At 46.4% G+C, this 20,499-nt stretch overlaps 1 protein-coding gene across 2 annotated transcripts in view; it reads right to left on the minus strand.

Moving 5' to 3' along the window:
* Positions 1–20,499, minus strand: part of PTDSS1 (phosphatidylserine synthase 1) — a 69,422-nt gene that overhangs the window by 15,999 nt on the left and 32,924 nt on the right. For both annotated transcript variants that reach the window (XM_061123720.1, XM_061123721.1), the window contains 5 exons: positions 15,756–15,914; positions 11,831–11,982; positions 9,666–9,807; positions 7,087–7,199; positions 4,405–4,470 (listed from right to left, as the gene is read on the minus strand). In XM_061123720.1, coding sequence (XP_060979703.1) covers positions 4,405–4,470; positions 7,087–7,199; positions 9,666–9,807; positions 11,831–11,982; positions 15,756–15,914 — 632 coding nt within the window. The remainder of the gene's footprint in view (positions 1–4,404; positions 4,471–7,086; positions 7,200–9,665; positions 9,808–11,830; positions 11,983–15,755; positions 15,915–20,499) is intronic.

Consider the following 20,499-nt stretch of genomic DNA (forward strand, 5'->3'; position numbering starts at 1 on the left):
CCAGCACACACACACACACACGGCCCAATAAAGCCCAGCACACACACACACACACACACACACACGGCCCAATAAAGCCCAGCACACACACACACACACACACACACACACACACACGGCCCAATAAGGCCCAGCACACACACACACACACACACACGGCCCAATAAAGCCCAGCACACACACACACACACACACACACACACACACACGGCCCAATAAAGCCCAGCACACACACACACACACACACACGGCCCAATAAAGCCCAGCACACACACACACACACACGGCCCAATAAAGCCCAGCACGCACACACACACACACACACACACACACACACACACACGGCCCAATAAAGCCCAGCACACACACACACACACACACACGGCCCAATAAAGCCCAGCACGCACGCACGCGCACACACACACACACACACACACACACACACACACACACACACACACACACACACACACACACGGCCCAATAAAGCCCAGCCCTTGTGAGAAAGCAGCATTTCAGCCCGGCATCGTGGGAGGCCCTAGGGGGCGCAGGGCTGAGGTCGGCTGTCACCCTGAGGTCGAGACCACCAGCTGACACTAGGGGGCAGCAAAGCAGCTTCGGGAAGGGCACCTGTGGGCAGACACACAAAGCAACACAGCCGGGCTGGGACGGCCTGAGGCACTGCAACAGGAAGTCAGTCTGCCCACCTGCCCTGAGGGGACAGAACAGCGGGCTTTACTGTGACAGGCTTCTAAATAGTCAACAGACTGAGGCGCCCTTGGAGAGCTCCCTGACCAGCTGGTTAGAGCTGTGTTTCTCAGACTTCTGTGACCTGAGTCCCATGGCAAGAAACACAATTTTCATTTTGTTCCCCCACCCCCACACACAACCTGCTCCCAAACACACAAAACAACTGTCCCCTTGCTCTGACATTTTCCTACTCTATTTCATTGTCAGAAAAATGCTGGTCATGACTCACTCGGTTGACTCCATAACGACCTGAAATTTGCTCTAAAGACCAGTGTTTTTCAGTCAGAAACTTCAGGATGACTTGTTCCCACATGCTGAGGAATCTGAGCTAACCTGTTGTCCACGGAGGTGACTTTGAGTAGAGACTGGGTGGGGGAGGGGTCAGGACAGAGGGGAAGGGGCAGCGTGAGGTCATGAGGTTGACACGGGTCTTGAAGGCCACCCCAGAGCTCAGATTTCAGTCTGAGGGACCTGAGAATCCTGGGGGCATTGCAGCAGAGGGCTGAACTGGATTCATTTTGTGGAGACTCATTTTGGCAGCTGGAAGAGAACTGCTGTGAGGAGACCATGGAGCAGGAGAAGGACCTGGAGGAGATGTGGGATGTGGGGAGCAGCGGGAACGGGGATGCATCACCCCAGCTATCCACGGACCCCTTACCCAGCAACGCTGGCCCTTAGAGGGAGTCCTGATATGTAACACCCTCCTGGGAGGTCAACATCACTTCCTTATGGGACTCAAATTGCTGCTGGCCTGGGGCTGGAAGCCAGAGGCCTGGGCACTGTGGGAGTCTCTATGAAGCCTGGCAGCTGAGGCAACACCAACCATCTCACCCTGGGCAGCCCCGGTGTGGTACTGCCCTCAACTTAGGGCCAATTTCAATCTCGGATCTTGACCAGGCTGAGTAAGGCGGCCAATCTGTGGCTGGATGGAACCCAGGACTCTCCCTCCCCTTCGTGCCTGTTGCTGCACTTATCGTGAAGGAGCATGTTCAGTTCAGTTCACTCATTCAGTCATGTCCGACTCTTTGTGACTCCATGACTGCAGCATGGAGTCACGCGTTCCTGACGTTCCTGACTGCAGCACGCCAGGCTTCCCTATCCATCACCAACTCCCGGAGCTAACTCAAACTCATGTCCAACGAGTTGGTGATGTCATCCAACCATCCCACTCTCTGTCATCCCCTTTTCCTGCCTTCAGTCTTTTCCAACATCAGGGTCTTTTCCAAAGAGTCACTTCTTCGCATCAGGAGGCCAAAATATTGGAGTTTCGGCTTCAACATCAGTCCTTCCAATGAACAGCCAGGACTGATTTCCTTTAGGATGGACTGGCTGGATCTCCTTGCAGTCCAAGGGACTCTCAAGAGCCTTCTCCAACACCACAGTTCAAAAGCATCAATTCTTCGGTGCTCAGCTTTCTTTATAGTCCAACTCTCACATCCATACATGACTACTGGAAAAACCATAGCTTAGACTAGACGGACCTTTGTTGGCAAAGTAATGTCTCTGCTTTTTAATATGCTGTCTAGGTTGGTCATAGCTTTTTTTCCAAGGAGCAAGTGTCTTTTATTTCATTCAGTCACTCTCTGCAGTGATTTTGGAGCCCAAAAAATAAAGACTCTCACTGTTTCCATTGTTTCCCCATCTCTTTGCCACCTCTTCTTAATATCTTCTGCTTCTGTTAGGTCCATACTGTTTCTATCCTTTATTGTGCCCATCTTTGCATGAAATGTTCCCTTAGTATCTCTAATTATCTTGAAGAGATCTCTAGTCTTCCCCATTCTTTTGTTTTCTTCTATTTCTTTGCATTGATCCCTGAGGAAGACTTTCTTATCTTTCCTTGCTATTCTTTGGAATTCTGCATTCAAATAGGTATATCTTTCCTTTTCTCCTTTGCCTTTAGCTTCTCTTTTTTTCTCAGCTATTTGTAAGGCCTCCTCAGACAACCATTTTGCCTTTTTGCATTTCTTTTTCTCTGGAATGGTCTTGATCACTGCCTCCTATACAGTATCACAAACCTCCGTCCATATTCTTCAGGCACTCTGTATATCAGATCTAATCCCTTAAATCCATTTGTCACTTCCACTGTATAATTGTAAGTGGTTTGATTTAGGTCATACCTGAAAAATCTAGTGGTATTCCCTACTTTCTTCAATTTAAGTCTGAATTTGGCAATAAGGAGTTCCTGATCTGAGTCATAGTCAGCTCCCGGTCTTGTTTCCAGCAAGGTGCAGCTTTCTACATTTGCTCCCACCCTTTGGCCTAGCTCCTTTCAGCTATATCTCCCACCACAGGGAATAAACTTTCAAGATACCAGATTAGGGAGAACTACCTGTCTCTCTGATCCACCATCTCCTTTTTCCTCAACAGGTGACTAGACAAGAGTTCTCCAGTCACAGCAGAATAAGACTGTGGCAAGGATTTATAAATGTGAAAAGAAAAATTCACGTGGAAAGAAGATGCATGGGACAGAGGAAAAGCTCAAAGGCAGAAAAGATTCGCAGTCCTTGGACAAGACAGTAAGAAGGCAGCCTACCTTCCTGCGACAAAAGTATGTAAGGAGTCTGGTAAATGTAGATTCTCTCCCCCAGCAGAGCAGTAAACAATGGAAACTGAATCCATCCTATTACCCTTTAAGCTACTTTGGATAGGAAAATCAGCTTACATCACAGAGTTTGCGAGAAACAGTGACAAAGCCCTTTTGTCTTTTTGAAAAGAAGGCGGTGGGAAACTTGAGTAACCCTTCCAGAATCTGGGTGAGAGCTGGACACACACACACAGACACAGACAGACAGACAGACAGACACACACACGTTTGGAAGGAATGACAATGTAATGTAACCAGCAAGTATCTCTAAACAGTTGATATCTTTGGATGATCTTTAGTCTATTCTTTTCTACATTATCAATATGCATTACATGGGAAAAAAATTCTGTTTAAAAATCAGTTGTGGTTTTCATCGGATTTTCTTTATGCTCAGTTTAAAATCTAGATTAGGTCCTGAATTTAAGCTCCTTGAGGAACAACTTCACACACAGACGTGCTGGATGTCTCTGGAACGTCTATTGCTAGATGGCATAGTGAGATGTGGATGGTGTTATACAGAGGAAGCAATTACCTGAGATACTGAACAGCATTTCACGTTTAATACTGGGGGTGAAACTCGATAACCTATGCTTTCTTTCATATCATTTAAGTAATTATAAATTCAGATACAGCATTTGTATCTATAATAAGATGATAAATTGTGACCATGTGGCTACGTGGTAGTTTTCTTTGGAACAATCAAACCAGACCCTTTCTGGTGTGAAAGTAACATGAAGTGTGGTCAAGCCCATCACAAGACATCCCAAACTTACCATCGATTTCAGAGGGAATTCTAACAATTCATTTCCCAATTTATTTCAGGAAACAAGACCTCCAATTCTGTGTGGAAAATATCTTTTGATTTCCTACTATCTTTTAAAAAAATAATTTCTACATCCTCTTTCTGTAACTTGCCAGTTAACTAGTCTAAATTTAAATCAGAAAAGGAATGTTAAAAGCGAAAGACACACAAAAATAAAACTGCACTGAAAGGCACTTAATGTAGGGTCAAGAAAGAACTCAAGAAATTTACAGACATAAGTGATTTCAAATGATAACAGATTACTCACCCAAACACCCAGCACTGTGTTCCCACGCGTTTGCACTGCGTGTCGGTGAGGTAAGCGTAGTACTGTCTGAAAGAACAAAGGTGAAATTCACTGAGTGCCCCCGGAAGACCAGCAAGCCAATACAGAACTAAATCACTCTGACGGTGTGAATATAAAAATTGTCTGCCTTGTTCCACACACTCAAGCGGCCTGGTCTAGTTCTATTCAAAGGAATAGGAAGCCAGTGCCTGCTGAAACCTTCCTGTAAGAGGCTAAGAATTTGGACTGGGTTGGAGGGAGGTGGTTTAAAGAGCCAGATTATTGGCAGGGGCAGTCTTGATTCAGAGGCAGACTCCCACACTCCTGAGCCAAAGTCACCCCAGGTGGGTGCTTCAGTCTCTCTCCATGGAGGCAGTTCCAGAAGTTCACCTACACTGTTTCTGTCTCCTCTGGCTCTCTCTAAGACAAAGGCTGCTGACTGTAACCAGGCAGGAAATCTATTCATTTTGGCTCTCAGAAATATTTCAAGGTGACTGGCCACACTCCCAGTGCTCAGTAGCCACACGTGGGAGAGGCTGCCTGTAGGACAACACAGGCTGGGAGTCTTAGAACTGCCCCTGAAACTCGACCCATCCCTGGGGAGGTGACATATGAACCAGGGGCGTAAGGGCTGGGGTTACGGACTCCCCTTTGAGGGTTTGATGACAGCTGTGATAAAGGCACATGAAACATGCACACAAAATTCTGCATTAAACTTCAGGGGATTCACGAATGCCTAAAGCTCATCCACGAACTATCGGCTCTGTACCCCAAAGTGAAGAATTCTAGCTGTAAAGAATTCAGGTTTTCCTCTAACTTCACATTTTCATTACCTAATTTGCTTTTACCAGTTCAGCTACTTTATTAATTGTATCCATGCCCTGATACTACACATTATATTAGATTAAAAGAATGTTCACTCAAATTATCTTCTCAAAGCAGAGTCATATGAAAGTCTAACCAAAAAAGAGAGACCTGGTAAGTATGTATGATTTATACTGAAGCCTGCGTTTTCACTTCTTTCTGGGCCTGGCATTTGCTCATCAGAACCTAAAATCCATTAGCATTTCCATCTTTCCAAGAAGCTTGTCAACCATATCCTTAGCCTCAAGTGATGTAGGAACAAAGGAAGTGGCTAATTTTTAAACAAAAATAGAATCGTTTGAAACCCCATAGAGTCTGGCAAAAATTTTAAGGAGCTCTCAAAAAGTCCAAGCACTGGATTTTTAGTTTCTGGTTGAGTCTCTAGGTTTTGCTGTGAAATGTTTAACAATAAGGAAATTTCATGATAAATCACATGTGATTTGCTGTTCTGTTTTCTAAGAGATTTCTTTCCCCACTTATTTGTTGATTACTCCTAATTTTATGAAGGAACTGCTGCTAATCTTTCCTGAAAATAACAGTAAGCCTCAAATTAAATCAAGTTTTAATAAGATAAGGAGGTGCCAACCCACAAAAAGGAAAACTGCATTCATGAGATAACTATTTCAGCAGATCAGTGGTTCATAAAGTGCCAAAGGGCTGCGGTGTACCAACTGTTACCTTCCTGTATATATTAACATATATTTGTAATAATGAATGAGGACCATAAGAAGTGCTAGCTGGGGGTGAGGGCTATGTCTGACCAAGGAAAACACCCACTCTCCTTGGCAGATAAGACCCTCACCTATGTAGTTCACTCACACATTAAAAAATAATTAAATTATCCCACAGTTTCCAAAGAAGTTTACTTTGAATCAGCGGTGCAGAGACTCTGGGTGTTTCTACTGATCAATGCCGAGACTCCATACTAAAACCCTAATCATCCTTTCCAAATAGGAACAACAAAACAAATGGAAGTGTTTCACTCTGAAGTTCACTGGGATGGGTCCATGTGGGGGACTCCAGTCTCTGAACAGCACCTCATCTCTAGGGTCCTACATGAATCATGACTCCAGGACAAGGACAGCTTCCCCGGAGGATGAACACCCAAGCGTGTCCCTGCTGTCCTGGAAGACTACAGGAAGGACATTTGAAAAAGGAAGTTAACTTAATTGGCTCTAAAAGAACTAATAAAGTTTCATTCTAAAAATAACAACATTTATGACTTCAATCCACCATAATAGTGTATTTTTTGATAATTTCATGAAGAAAACCTCAGCATGTCTCTTCCTCATTTTGTTTTAAATAGGATGCTACAGGGGGAAAAAAGGGCTTCCCAGGTGGCTCAGTGGTAAAGAATCTGCCTGCCAATGCAGGAGATACAGGTTGGATCCCTGGGTCAGGCAGATCCCCTGGAGAAGGAAATGGCAACCCACTCCAGTATTCTTGCCTGGAGAATCCCCATGGACAGAGGAGCTTGGCGGGCTATAGTTCATGGAGTCACAAAGAGTTGGACACAACTTAGTGACTGAGCAAAGGGGAAAAAAAGAATAGCAGTGAAGATCATAAAGGGGCCTGAATGTAATGGGGTGGTGTCAGTCTTCATGTTACTGAGGTTGGAGAAGCAAAATGTTTTCTTCATATTCTGGATGTATAAGTCTTTTTGTTCCCTTGGAAGTATGATTGTCTAGAATGACATTCTCATGGAAAATCTGCCAGTTTATATGACTTCCTTTATGTTACACAGGAGAACATAAAGCAGGTCAACACGTTCAAATGACCGTCAGGCTAACACAGAATTACCTTACTGTGGGAGCCGTGATGCCACCAATAAAGAGAATTCGACACCAGCTTAATGGATGACTGGCTTGGAACACAAAGATATGTTTCAGGAAGAAGGTATTCAACTCGGTCAGCTGCAAAAGAAGGAGGCGTGAGTCAACCTGGTGCTTCGAGCTAAGTCATGAGCATCTAGTCCTTCAATGGACATTGTAAATAATAACTGGTATATTCAAATCATTTCCAGAAAATATATCAGGTCTCTTAAGAGTTTGCTGTTTAAGCTCAGGTACAGCCAGGACAACATGGGTACCAACCAAGCAGAGGCCCAGGGGAGGTGCCGGGTGCTGAGAGGGGCACAGGGGCATCGGCCATTCGTCGTGCTTCCAGGTTCACGTGACTGCAACCTGGCCCACACGCGTGAGCAGCTGGGACAGTCGGGAGACAGATGCTTCAAGAGCGAAATCAGGAAAACAAATCTGTGCCGAGGAACACCTTCGCTGCTGGACAGAAATCAGGCCAGGTCGAAAAGACATCTGACAGCAGGGAAGCAGGCTCTTTAAGAGCCAAAAGGAGCTTGAGATGCTGTGCATGACTGAGAGATGACTATGGGCTCATTCAGCTTGTGCCGGGGACCAAGCAGATCTTTGACCAAAGGCTGAAAAGATCTTAAAAGTGGGAGCGGGGGCTGGTCCAGGCTTCAGCCGACAGTGAGACTGCTCCCTTGAGGGCAGCACCCAGGGCCACTATCAGGTGACCCGTCCTGGCGGCACAAAATATGTCTATCAGGAAATCCGTGCTCCATGCCCAGAGGCCCCTCCTGTCCCCTCCAGATGAAGTGAGCGGCAGAGATTAGGAAAGGTCACTGCTTTAAGAGCACATGAGGACTTCCCTGGTGGTACAGTGGATAAGAATCCGCCTGCCAATGCTGGAGACACGGGTTTGATCCCTAGTCTGGTAAGATCCGGCATGCCACAGGGCAACTCAGCCTGTGAGCCACAACCATTCAGCCCACGTGTTGCAACTACTGAAGTCTGTGCGCCTAGACCCTGTGCTCCGCAACTAGAGAACGCCCCGCAATGAGAAGCCCGAGCACCACAATGGATAGCAGTCCCATGCGGCAAGAGACCCAGGAAAGCCAAAAATAAACACAAGTATTAAAAAGAGAAAAACGTACATCACATGGACCAGCAGGTTCATTTCAGTGACTAAAACGTATATCTTTCCCCACAGTGCTTTTTCTTAAAATTTATTTATTTTTAATTGGAGGATCATAGTGCTGGTTTTAAGGATATAAAATAAATAACAGTTCACTCGTCATCACCATGTATAGGAAACTGATCCCTGCATGGCGCTCATGATCCAGGAGAGTGGGACATGGAATTCTGCCACCCTAAGAAAATCCAAATCCTTCTGAGGTCCTCACAATCAAAGGGAACCTCTCCCCGCCCTGCCACTGCCCCAGAAGGGAAAACTTGACCGTCATCCACTTAAGTAACCCCACTCCTTTTTAAAAAGTTTTTTTGTTGGGGACCATTTCTAAAGTCTTTATTAAATTCGTTACAATATTGCTACTGTTTTTTTATGTTTTAGTTTTTTGGCCTCGAGGCGTAAGGGATCTTCGCTCCCTGGCTGGGGATTGAACCTGCAACCCCCTCCGTTGGAGGTGAAGTCCCAACCACTGCACTGCCAGGGAAGTCCCTATGTGCCCATTTTATCCACTGACTTCCCCAAACCATGGCGACTATATACCTATTCACCCACATAGACTTCCACAGCCATAAACCTCATTTACTGATGGGTATTATCGTTCTCCTATGGACAAAGACTGTCTTCAAGTGACACATGCTAATTTTCTTCTTGTGTTAGGAGTATGTTGTTCATGTGTTCAAAGTATAATGTCTGAAGATTCTGGAAGACAATTCAGGTGAAAACTAGTTTTCCTTAGCTACTCTCCCAAAGCTGTGGAACAATTAACCTATGAACAGGAGGGTCAATAAAAAAGGCTGCCTCCAGGAAAGAGTTGTTTGGCAGTCTCTTTCTGAGACCTCAGGCTATCTGCATCACCTCAGGCTGCTTGGAAGGAGGGCCTCTCCCCACTGCTGATACCACGCCAGAGGATCCGGGTCCCCAGGGGGCTCCAGGCCCCTCAGGGAGCTTCTTTATTTAGCGCTTCATCAATTACCTACAGTGGTAACAGCTGAGGTACCATCTCAACACTCAAACACTGAGTCTGGACTATAAAAAAAAAAGCCTTACATTTGTTACTTTGGTCCTGAAAAGACCATTCTATGGATAGAAGGCAATCCAATGCCTAACTCACTGGGTGATAGATGCTGAGCACAAGGTTTTTACAGGGAATTTTAATCTGTTTCCAATTTGCAATTCAAAGATCCATATATTAAAACATCTTCACAATGAAGCAAGACCTGAAGTGTAACAGCATCACTGTTGAATTATTCTGTATGTCAGCTGTAGAACAGTACATCTTTTGATGCACAGAGCTGATAAGCAATGTCAACTAGCATGAGCCCTAAATCAATGGATGGTTTTTATGTTGTTGTTTTTTTTTTCCTACTTCTGAGCATCTGGAAAAAAATTACCTGCCAGATGATCATGAAAAGGTATATTCCAGCCACTCTCTGAAATGAAGACTTGGGGTCAAACCACCGCACATAGGTCCAGCTGGCAGGAGTGAACTGCAGCACGGCTCTTTTGATCTTCCCGGTGGTGGTGTGGATGTCCCTGAAAGGAGAAAACAGTTCTGCTGAAAATCCAGAGAGATAAGGAAGGGAAAAAAACAAACAAACAACTGCACTGACTATTTTACAACCAGCACTCAGAACAAAAGAGCCCTTCTTGTTTGAGCATCTCTCCAACAGTGGCCTCTGTTCACAGGTGAGGTGCTGACAGCGTCACACCTGGCGGGGAGCCTCGGCGAGGACATGTACGATGCAAAGGCCAGGCCACTGCAGGGCCATCACAGGCCACAGTCTGTGAGCTGGTGACAAGAGACGCCGAGGGACACTGAAGACAGCGACTTGGAGCTAGGCCAGGAAGGGTGAGGATGCAACTCCCACCCATGGCTCACCGCCCCCACCCCAACCTGGGGCGCAAGGCAAAACACAGAACATGCTCTGTATGAGGGGTGACCCATAGCGGCTCCTGGCCCTACAGGTGCTTCAGTTAAGTTTCAGGTGATGAACCGTGACTTTTTTTAACCTTTCTTAGGTTTCATCCTAGAAATCACTCAATTAAAAATTTTGTATTCCTAGGATAAAAACAAACAGTCCCATGGGTCACAAACGAGACCACGGAGGCTCCAATACCCGGACCAGCAGATGCCTGCGCCCCTCCTAAGCCACAGAGCTGGGGGCAGGTTCTGGTCCTCTCGTGGGAGACCAAGGGAGCCGAAATCCAAGGCTGCAGTATTTAATTAATGGTAAAGATTTTTTAATTCAACAAAAACATTATGTCAAGGACCTTCAGGTCTTAGACACTGTTTCAGATGCTGAAGGCACAAGGACAAACAGGCCAGGCCTTTCATTCTTGGAGTGGGGAGGGGGATAGGAGGGGTAGTAAGGGAACCCAGGTTTGTTCCTTCACCCACTCACCCGCCCATCAACAAGCCTGCGGTGAGAAAACCCCCTGCAAGAAGTCTTGCGGGACAAGGCCAACAAAGAAATATAGACTATTCCAAAAATCAAGAAGAACGAGGAAGGGCCTGTACTAAAAAACAGTGAAACTTCATGGAAAGAGTTAGAGAAAGACGGAGATAAAGATGCGATGTGATGGAGAACTTAATATTTAATGGAGTGAAGAGGTTAATCCAACCTGATCTGTATTCCTTCATGTTTAATGTAACTTGAAACCAGGGGGACATTTTTGTTCATTTGTTGTGCTTATGTCTTGGGAACTTGACAGAATGATTCTCAAGCTGAATTTGAGCATAAATGTATGAAATTAGGGAAGCATCATGGAGTGTTTAAGGAGCCAGGCAGCCTGATGCAAATTCAGACTCAGCTTGCTAGCTGAATGTCCTCGGGCAAATTACCAAACCGAAACCACAGTACCATCATCCCTAAAATGAAGAGAATGGTGGTGTGTCTACCCCTAGGGTTGATGTAAGGCTCAAATGAGATACTGTGTATGAAGGTTGCTGAGAGCAAAACCCAGCGCTGCTACAGATTTTGTTACAGTATATACTGCTTGAAATATATTAAAAAGTCCTTTCAAGTTAGTGGCAAAGAAAGGATTACTCACGAAAGGGATGGAGTAAACTGGTTAATCAGATCCAGTACTATGAAATCTCCCCCTTATACCATATACCAAATTAATTTGACACGGAATAAATAGGTTATTTATAATTGCCAAGCCCATGGACTTTGTCCTCAGGCCCATGAGAAACCATCACAGGGGAATGACATGATGGCTCTGACGGTGCTGAGACCATCTCTCGGGCAACGGTGGCAGGAGGCTCAGGGGGTTAACCTGGGGACAGGGCAGTCATCAATCCAGCCGTGGGAGTCGGAATGCAGGCTGGGGAATAAGGATAAGAAAAGAGGGGATGGATTTGAGAAACTCGTAAATGATTCAGCATTTTCTGGATCAGTGCCCGAAACTGGGTTTAGAACCATTTTTGAGCTCCAGTGACTGATGTATAATTTACTCCTCGTCATCAGAGAACACACTCATGCTGCGGGCTACTGAGCAGCTAAATTCACATCGTGAGAAATGGTGACGTGGGGTCCGGAGGAGGACGACTCACTTGAAGCTTGCCCAGTGGTAAGTCCGCATCTCTAGAAACCGGCAGACGACCATGCCCAGCCAGATGCCGCCCCCATTGCACAACAGGATGTCCAGGATGACTTGGTCCCACCAGCACTCGGCAAAATTGGGGAGAAGATGCATGAAGAAAAGCTGGGAAACATGAGAGATGACGGTTGTGAGAAATACAACAAACCTGGGGTCCCATCCTGAAAGACAACGTTCCTTTTAACAGTATGCTCTTCTGTTCAAACTTGTTGACATTTTAGGTTTCACTGATGTATTAAAAAAAAGAAATAAAACCAAGTTCTGTAACCAGGTTCTTATTTTGTATTTTATGGCGGTTTGCAAAATACTGCTAATCCAAACAGTGCCTTTTTTAAATTTATTTTTAACACAGGGTTTTAAAGAAATGATAACCCATCTTGAAAAATACTACCAATAAATCACCTTGGTTCATGACCATATAACATGGACCCTGGAGAGGAAAGGGAGCAAAGTTTTCTGAACTGCCTACAGAGCACCGAATCCTTGAAACTAGCAGCTTGAGAATTTAAGCTGGGTATTTTAGAAATGGTCTACAGATATTTGAATAAAATAGTAAGCTGTAAATTAGCTTAACAGGAAATCTCACACTAACCAATTTGCAGTGACACTCTTTTATTAAGTGTGAAGCACTAGGATGAAGCAATACAAGGTGGTGAGACAAAATGGACCAAGGTCCTTGATCTCAAGGGCAGGGGCCAGACTTATTCAGAAGCAGACACGTATTCAGAACACCAGAATCAGGTAAGCTGTGGCTAGTGGTACGAGTGACATAAATGGGAACCGCAGGGACACTGAAGAGATTTATTTTGAGAGATGGCAACTGCGGCAGATTTCTGGAAGGGAGACAGGCTGGACTGGGGTGGTTAAGGACAAGAATGATTGGTTTAAAGAGATGGAGATGAAAGTGAAGATATTCCAGAAAAGAGGGTACAGTGAGATCAAGGGTGGAACAGAAGTTTTTACAGAAATAATTCTGTCCAAAACAAAGGACCTGTTGCTGTGTCCAGAGCAGCACAGTGTACTGCGTGAAGGCTCGCTTTTAAGAGGGTCTGAAATTATAAAGACAATGTCTGACAGCTCTCTGGAAAGAGGCAACACCGTAATTATAAACCTCTGAAGTAATAAAATAAATGCTACAAATTAGAACTATTCATGAAAGCATTTTATAGACTGTGCACGCAGGTGTGCTAAGTCACTTCAGTCGTATCCAACTCTGGGCGACCCTATGGACTGTAGCCCACCAAGCTCCTCTGTCCGTGGGACTCTAGGCAAGAGGGAGAGCTTCCCGACCCAGGGATCGAACCCACATCTCTTACATCTCCTGCATTGGCAGGCGGGATCTTTACCACTAGTGCCATGTGGAAAGCCCTTTCAAAGGCTGCAAAACAACAGAAATACAAGGATTCTGTCTTCCTGATGTGCCTGCTGCTGAGAAGATACAGAACAGCTACTGTGTGTGAGGGTGAGGGGCTGTGGGCTGACCCCTGGCAGGCGGCTCACCGCCTGGGACTGACTCCGAGGTCTGAGCCACGTCATGGAGCATTAACTCACATGAGGCAGAGAGAAACTTCCGCAGAAGCCCATGACACAGACCTGCTGAAACAGGAGTGCAGGGGAGTGGATGTGGACTCACACATCCGCCTGAGGAGCCTTTCTAGAAAGTACTGGGTTTGGGGGTGAGACGGCCCAGAAAGAGAGGAGTCGGGGGAGCTAGAAAGAGTCATCTTCACTCACTCACTATGGATCTGGGGGCGCCGTACCGGGTTTGGGGGTGAGACAGCCCAGAGAGAGAGGAGTCGGGGGAACTGGAAAGAGTCATCTTCACTCACTCACTATGGATCTGGGGGCATCGTACCGGGTTTGGGGGTGAGACAGCCCAGAGAGGAGTCGGGGGAGCTGGAAAGTCACCTTCACTCACTCACTATGGATCTGGGGGCGTCTGCCCATGTGAGGCAGAGCCCTGGGGTCTGGGACTGGGCAGACACGGGCCCTGCCCTCTGGAGGCATGAGATTTAGCAGAAAAGAGACACCTGTCACGTATCTAACGTGGGCCGAGTGTTTCAGAGAAGGGCCGGGTGGTCTACTTGCAGGGGCACCAACGCGAGCCCGGCCAGCGGATGACACAGGGCAGAGAGGGAAGAACTCAGAGGATGGCTTCCTGGGAGGGGAGGACACAGCAACTGTGCAGGCAGGAAGCAGAGCTGGCTGGAACAGAGGGCAGAGAGAGATCTCGGGGAGGCTGGGGAGACAGGCTGGGCCAGCTAGCACCCTAACACTGGTCTTCGCAGGCTGTTCAGAGTCCCCCCACCCCAGTCCTGACTTTGCTTTAAGAGCGACGGACAAACAGGGAAGCGTTTGTAGTAGAAGCATGTGATGGGGTTGAGGTCTGTAAGGATCACGTTGAAATAGACAGTGTTGCGGGAGCAGACAGGAAATTCAGCGAAGAAGAGAGTAGATTAGATACAAGTGGGAGCAGAGGGACGGCCTGGAGAGGTGTCTAGAGAAGAGGCGTCAGGATGTGGGGACGACAGGATGCCAGGGAATAAAGAAAGGGAAGGTCAGGAGGTCAGGGAGGTGAGGAAGGCCGAGCGCCTCGCACAGGTCACACGGGCTGAGGTCCTGAGGATGCCTGCAAGTCTGAGAGTGAGTGTGAGGAACAGGGGCAGGGACACGGGCGTGCTCACAAGCAAGCACTCCTGGATCCACTCTTGGCTCTGAGCTCCGGTTTCCACTGTTACACTGGGATACACGCTGCCCTTCCAGGTCATGGGGAAGATTCTGGATGACATACAAACAGTGGCAGGCACTGTTACGTGTTGAATCGTGGCCCCCTTAAACCCATAAGGTTTTAAGGTTGGACGTCCTAACCTCCAGGGCCTCATAAGGTGATTTTATTTAGAAATGTAGTCACTGGAGATGTAATTAGCAAGATGGGGTCATCCTGGAGGAGGGCAGGCCCCTAACCCAATATGACTAGTGTCCTCATAGAAATAACACTACGTGAAGGCACATAGGGAGAAGGCCGCGTGAGGACAAAGGTGGAGATTGAGGTGATCTACAAGCCAAGGAACACCGGGGGCGGCCAGCAAACCACAAGCAGCGAGGAGAAGCCCGGGACAGGATATGAAGCAGTGAACTTGGCCGACACCCTGAACTCAAGCTTCCGGCCTCCGGGGCCGTGAAGGGCACATTAATAGAAGTGACTTTCACGGCCCCGGAACACTCGCTAAGTTAGGATCAGGGCAATGATGGGCCTGTGCACAATCACTGAAGAATAATGATAATCCAGAAATAACTGTGCACACAGCCAAATTCTGTTCCCTGGGAATGATTAAGAATAATATAATAACTGAACAATAAATGAACCAGTTCCCAGAATATCATTTCACTAATAGTTTTTCAAGAATATATCTCTTAAATTCAGTAAATGAGACAAACTTTTGATTACTGAGATAGCTGAGCTCTACTGGGAATTCATCTTTGGCTACAAAGCATCCTGGCTGCACTCATAAGGTCTGAAACACCACAATTCTATTTATCTCAAAATGGAAACTAGTTAGTGGGTGGAGCACCTATTAACTTCTCAGCGGATGTCCTCATTACCACTGAATTGTGTTGTTCGGGACTTTAACTCCATTCTTTAGCTTGATTCCAGTTGTTTCTCTTTAAGACTTGTGAGATAGAGCAGGCCTGAAGCTGACAAGGAGCTTCTCTGTATGTTTGACAAAGGCTTAAAATATCCCTTGGGATTTAAATAGTTTCATACCATAGGAGCTGGAGAATAGATTACGTGACTGCTAACTGACGGACTGTCTTCCTCCTACGTACAAACTGTCCACGCTACAGCATCTAGATAGCAGCCCAGGCCCCCTTCTTACCTCGGTCAGCTCCCAGGTGATACTGATTGTCCAGCAGAGACCATAACTTCGGATCAGCAAGGCCTTCATGGCCCAGCCCCAAAAATGTCCAAAGGCAAATATATCAAAGTGGCTGATAATCCTCTCCCAGGTGATGACATGGCAGTTCACAGCATACTCCTGTTTAAGATAAAACGGAAATAATTAGTAATGCTCTAGAAATCAACTTGCTTCAGGGTCTGGACAATAAAATGAAAACAACTGATGTGATCTTGACAACTAATATAAGTCCTACCCAATAAAAAGTTTTAGTAACTGAAGATGTTTGAGGAAAAATGGACAAGTATTAGAGTTTATACACTAGAATTGCTTTGTTCCGAATTGCAAAAGCTTAAATAAAGTGGGAAACAAAATCATTTTACAAAGGCTTAAATGGCAACCCACTCCAGTATTCTTGCCTGGAGAATCCCATGGACGGAGGAGCCTGGTGGGCTACATTAGTCCATGGGTTGCAAAGAGTCGGACACGACTGAAGACTTCACTTTCACTAACCCATCTTAAAGAAGTGACATCACAGAGCCCATGTCTCGTGCCCATAGGGCAACTGTGTTAAAGTCAGTAACAAAAACACAGAATCCTAATAAATAAGGAATAAATAGAAAGCCAATAGGTTTGGAAATTTAAAAACACATCTTTAAATATCATGGAGTTAAAAAGAAGTCATAATAGAAATTTAAAATATACTCAGTATTAAATGATAATGAAAATATTACACATCAAAATGATGAGATACAATTAAGCACAAGTTAGAGGAAAATACACACCCTTAAATGTTTTTATTAGGAAAGAAGAAAAGCTGAGACATCCAACTTCAGAAATTAGAAGAAAGTAAAATTACTCCTCCACGTAACAATGTATAATATTACATAATCTAAATATTTAAACACTATAAAGCTTTCAAGAATTTAGGTTCTGTCTCTAATATTTTTCTTTTTAATATGGTTTAAAAAACTTTCAAATCAATTTCCTTTTATTTCTGTATTTATTATGAAAGCAGTTATCATATGACAAAATTTCTCAGAGAGTTCTACATTTCCCATTCGCTTTTCCCAAATTAATCAAATAGGAAGGAGTAAGATTTCAGTCAGCTGGCGAAGCTCCTGTAAAGTATAATATTTTCAAATTCAAGAAACAATACTCTCTGAAGGAGCAAAAAGAGCACTGTGGTGCGCCTCTCTCTCTCTTCTGAAACCCACTGCCTCAGATCTCTGAAGCTTTCTCAGAACAAATGCACTCTAATTTGCAAAGCCGAAAGGACATTTTTAAAAACTGTATTTTTTTTTTTCTGATATGGTATTATGATGTATAAGTGGAAAATCTAGAAAAAAAGAGGGGAAAAAATATCAATAGGGGTAAGTCAAGATAAGGCTTAAAAAAAGCCAAACGGCACTGCCATGGGATGACAATTCTCTCTCCAGGCTCCGGAGCAGGTGCCTGTCGCAGGAATCACAGACAGCAGAGACACCCTTGGCCTAAAGCGGTTACTCCTAAGGTTAAGGACGGTTCACGGCCTGGTCAACTCCCATTTCCGCAGCCGCCCTATCCTCTTCTTTACACTGCAGCACGCTGCAGAGGGTTAGATAAGAGAGGGCTGAGTTCTGCCTTCAGAAGGATGCTCTGAGGGCAATCATGGGTTGAAGACCACTTTGGAGGCCTTTTGACTCTCTAGAATATTTCTGTGCTTCAAAAAACGGGAAGGCACTTTGAAGGCACCACAAAGAGCTAAGTGTGTCTGCTGGTGTATAACTATTATATTATCAAATAATCATTAGGAACAAATTTGCCAGTGGTCACATCTGGAACATCCCGAGGTCGAGGTCCTGGTCGTGGGAGGGACTCAGGATGCCGCGGTTTAAGGCAGCTGGGGAGCTGCACACACAGGTACAGCCCTGGAAGCGGGAGGAAAGGGCATGCAATGAGGACTCCGAGGGCCATGCAGGGAGGAGGGAGGATGGGGGAGCACGGAGCCCGCCCTCCCAGCCAACCCGCCGCTGGTCTGCACAGCTCCACCTCTCCGCTGTTTGCCCAACACTAGACCAAACACCAAGTCCTGTTCACTTAACCTCCCAATGTGTTTTCCTTCCAACTCAATGACACTATTATTTCTTGCTTAGAAAACTGCAATAGCTTTCTAAAACTATAAAATGTATAGCTGACACTCTGACTACACACCTTCAGCTGAAGACTATAAAGATTTTAACAGGTATCTCTATAATCAGTTCTCTACAGATGAAATGATTTTGCAGATTACAAATCAGACTGTTGTGTATGTGTTTGTGCTTGGGTGTGTGTGTGTGTGTGTTTGGGGGCGTGTGTGTGTTTTGGAATGTGTGTGTTCGGGTGTGTGTGTGTTTGGGTGTATGTGTGTTTGGGGGGGTGTGCACGTTGGGGGTGTGTGTTTGGGAGTGTGTGCATATTTAGGGATGTGTGTGTCTGGGATTCTGTGTATTTGGAGGTGTGTGCATGTTTGGTGGATGTGTGTTTGCAGGTGTGTGCATGTTTGTGTGTGTGTGTGTTTGGAGGTATGTGCATGTTTGGGTGTGTGTATTTGGAGATGTGTGCATGTTTGGGGGTTGAGCATGTTTGGGGGTGTGTGCATGCATGGGTGTATGTGTTTAGGGGTGTATATGTTTGGGGGTGTGTATTTGGGGATGTGTGCATGTTTAGGGAGGGTGTGTGGGGGGTTGAGTGAGGGTGTGTGCTTGGGAGTGTATGTTTGGGTGTGTGTGTGTTTGGGGTGTGTGTTTAGGGGTCTGTACTTGGGGGTGTGTGCATGTTTGGGGGTGTGTGCGTGTATGGGGGTATGTGTTTGGGGGTGTTGAGGGTATGCATTTGGGAGTATGTGGTGGGTGCATGTTTGGGGATGTGTGCATGTTTGGGAGTGTGTGCATGTTTGGGGGTGTGTGCATGTTCTGGGGTTGAGTGTGTTTGGGGTGTGTGTTTAGGGGTGTGTACATGTTTGGGGGTTGAGCATTTTGGGGGTATGTGCATGTATGGGGGTGTGTGTTTGGGGGTGTTGAAGGGTATGCATTTGGGAGTGTGTGGTGGGTGCATGTTTGGGGATGTGTGCATGTTTGGGAGTGTGTGCATGCATGGGTGTGTTTAGGGGTGTGTATATTTGGGTGTGTGTGTTTGGGGATGTGTGCATGTTTAGGGAGGGTGTGTGGGGGTGTGAGTGGGGGTGTGTGCTTGGGAGTGTTGTGTGTTTGGTAGTGTGTGCATGTTCTGGGGTTGAGTGTGTTTGGGGTGTGTGTTTAGGGGTGTGTACTTGGGGGGGGTGTGCATGTTTGGGGGTGTGTGCATGCATGGGTGTATGTGTTTAGGGGTGTGTGTGTCTGGGAGTGTATGCATGTTTGGGGGTGTGTGCAGGTTCTGGGGTGTGTGTTTGGGGTGTGTACCTGGGGGTGTGTGCATGTCTGGGTGTGTGTGCGTGTTTGGGTGTGTGTGTGCATGTGTTTTGGGAGGGCAGTGTGGAAGGATCTTGGGCCTCCTGCCCTGCCCTGTTGCTCACTCCTCCCTGGGGAAGCTGGTGACCATGGAAGCAGAAAGAACACACGTACCCACCCTCTTTAGGGTCCCCTCTTGGGAAATTATTCGCGTACAGACAGCACAGGCTCCCATCAGCCCCCTCACCCTTGCAGGAATTTTTGTGAGTCGGGCTCTGCCCTGTGGGAGGAAGCCCATGGATGTCCAATGGGACAGGGGAGCAGAAACCTAATTCGGGGCAAGGGATCAGCACCGCCACGTGGCCCACGTCTGAAGCCATCTGCTCCACGGAGCTTTAACCAGGAAGAAGTCAGCTGATACTGTACACTCTTCTTTCCCCCATTTTCAAACCCCGACTGGAGACGGGGCATGATGTTTACTGACTCGCTGAAGCATCAGTTGAGATCAGGCACCTCCTCTGCTTGTACACCTTCAGGGTCTCTTACTACAGTCACAAAGTACTCCTACCTCCTGTCCACATCTCCCAGCCTCAGGAACGGCCGTCCTCTGCCTCATTCCCTCTCTCCTTTACTCCTAACTCGCCCCAGGTCCCCAGCTGGGGACTCCATGCAGACTGATCCTTCTTCCTGAGTAATGGCCTGGCCCCCTATTCTCCCACTTTGCTTGGCTAATTCCCACTTGTCAGCTTAGACAGCATCACCAACTCAATGGACAAGAATGTGGGCAGACTCTGGGAGATGGAGAACAGAGGAGCCTGGTGTGCTGCATTCCAGGGGGTCGCAAGAGTGGGACACAGCTTAATGATTGAACAACAACAACAATAAACATCAGCTCTTACAGAGGCGTTCCCTGACCTCTCAGAGTAGACAAGTTCTAATAGCACCGTATCTTTTTCTTTATCCCACTGCACTGCATATTGAAATCATTACACTTTCTTGATTCTATGACACATCTTTTTCACATTTAGCATTTTGAGAACTGGGTGGATATTTCAATGTATTGGGCTTCCCTAGTAGCTCAGCTGGTAAAGAATCCACCTGCAATGCAGGAGATGCTGGTTCGATTCCTGGGTCAGGAAGACCCCTGGCAAAGGGATAGGCTACCCACTTCAGTATTACTGGGCTTCCCTGGTGGCTCAGCTGGTAAAGAATCCACCTGCAATGCAGGAACCTGGGTTCGATCCCTGGGTTGGGAAGATCCCCTGGAGAAGGGAACAGCTAGTATTCTGGCCTGGAGAATTCTGTGGACTGTCTAGTCC

Source organism: Dama dama, chromosome 21 (assembly GCF_033118175.1).
Source record: "Dama dama isolate Ldn47 chromosome 21, ASM3311817v1, whole genome shotgun sequence".
Classification (NCBI taxonomy): Eukaryota; Metazoa; Chordata; class Mammalia; order Artiodactyla; family Cervidae; genus Dama; species Dama dama.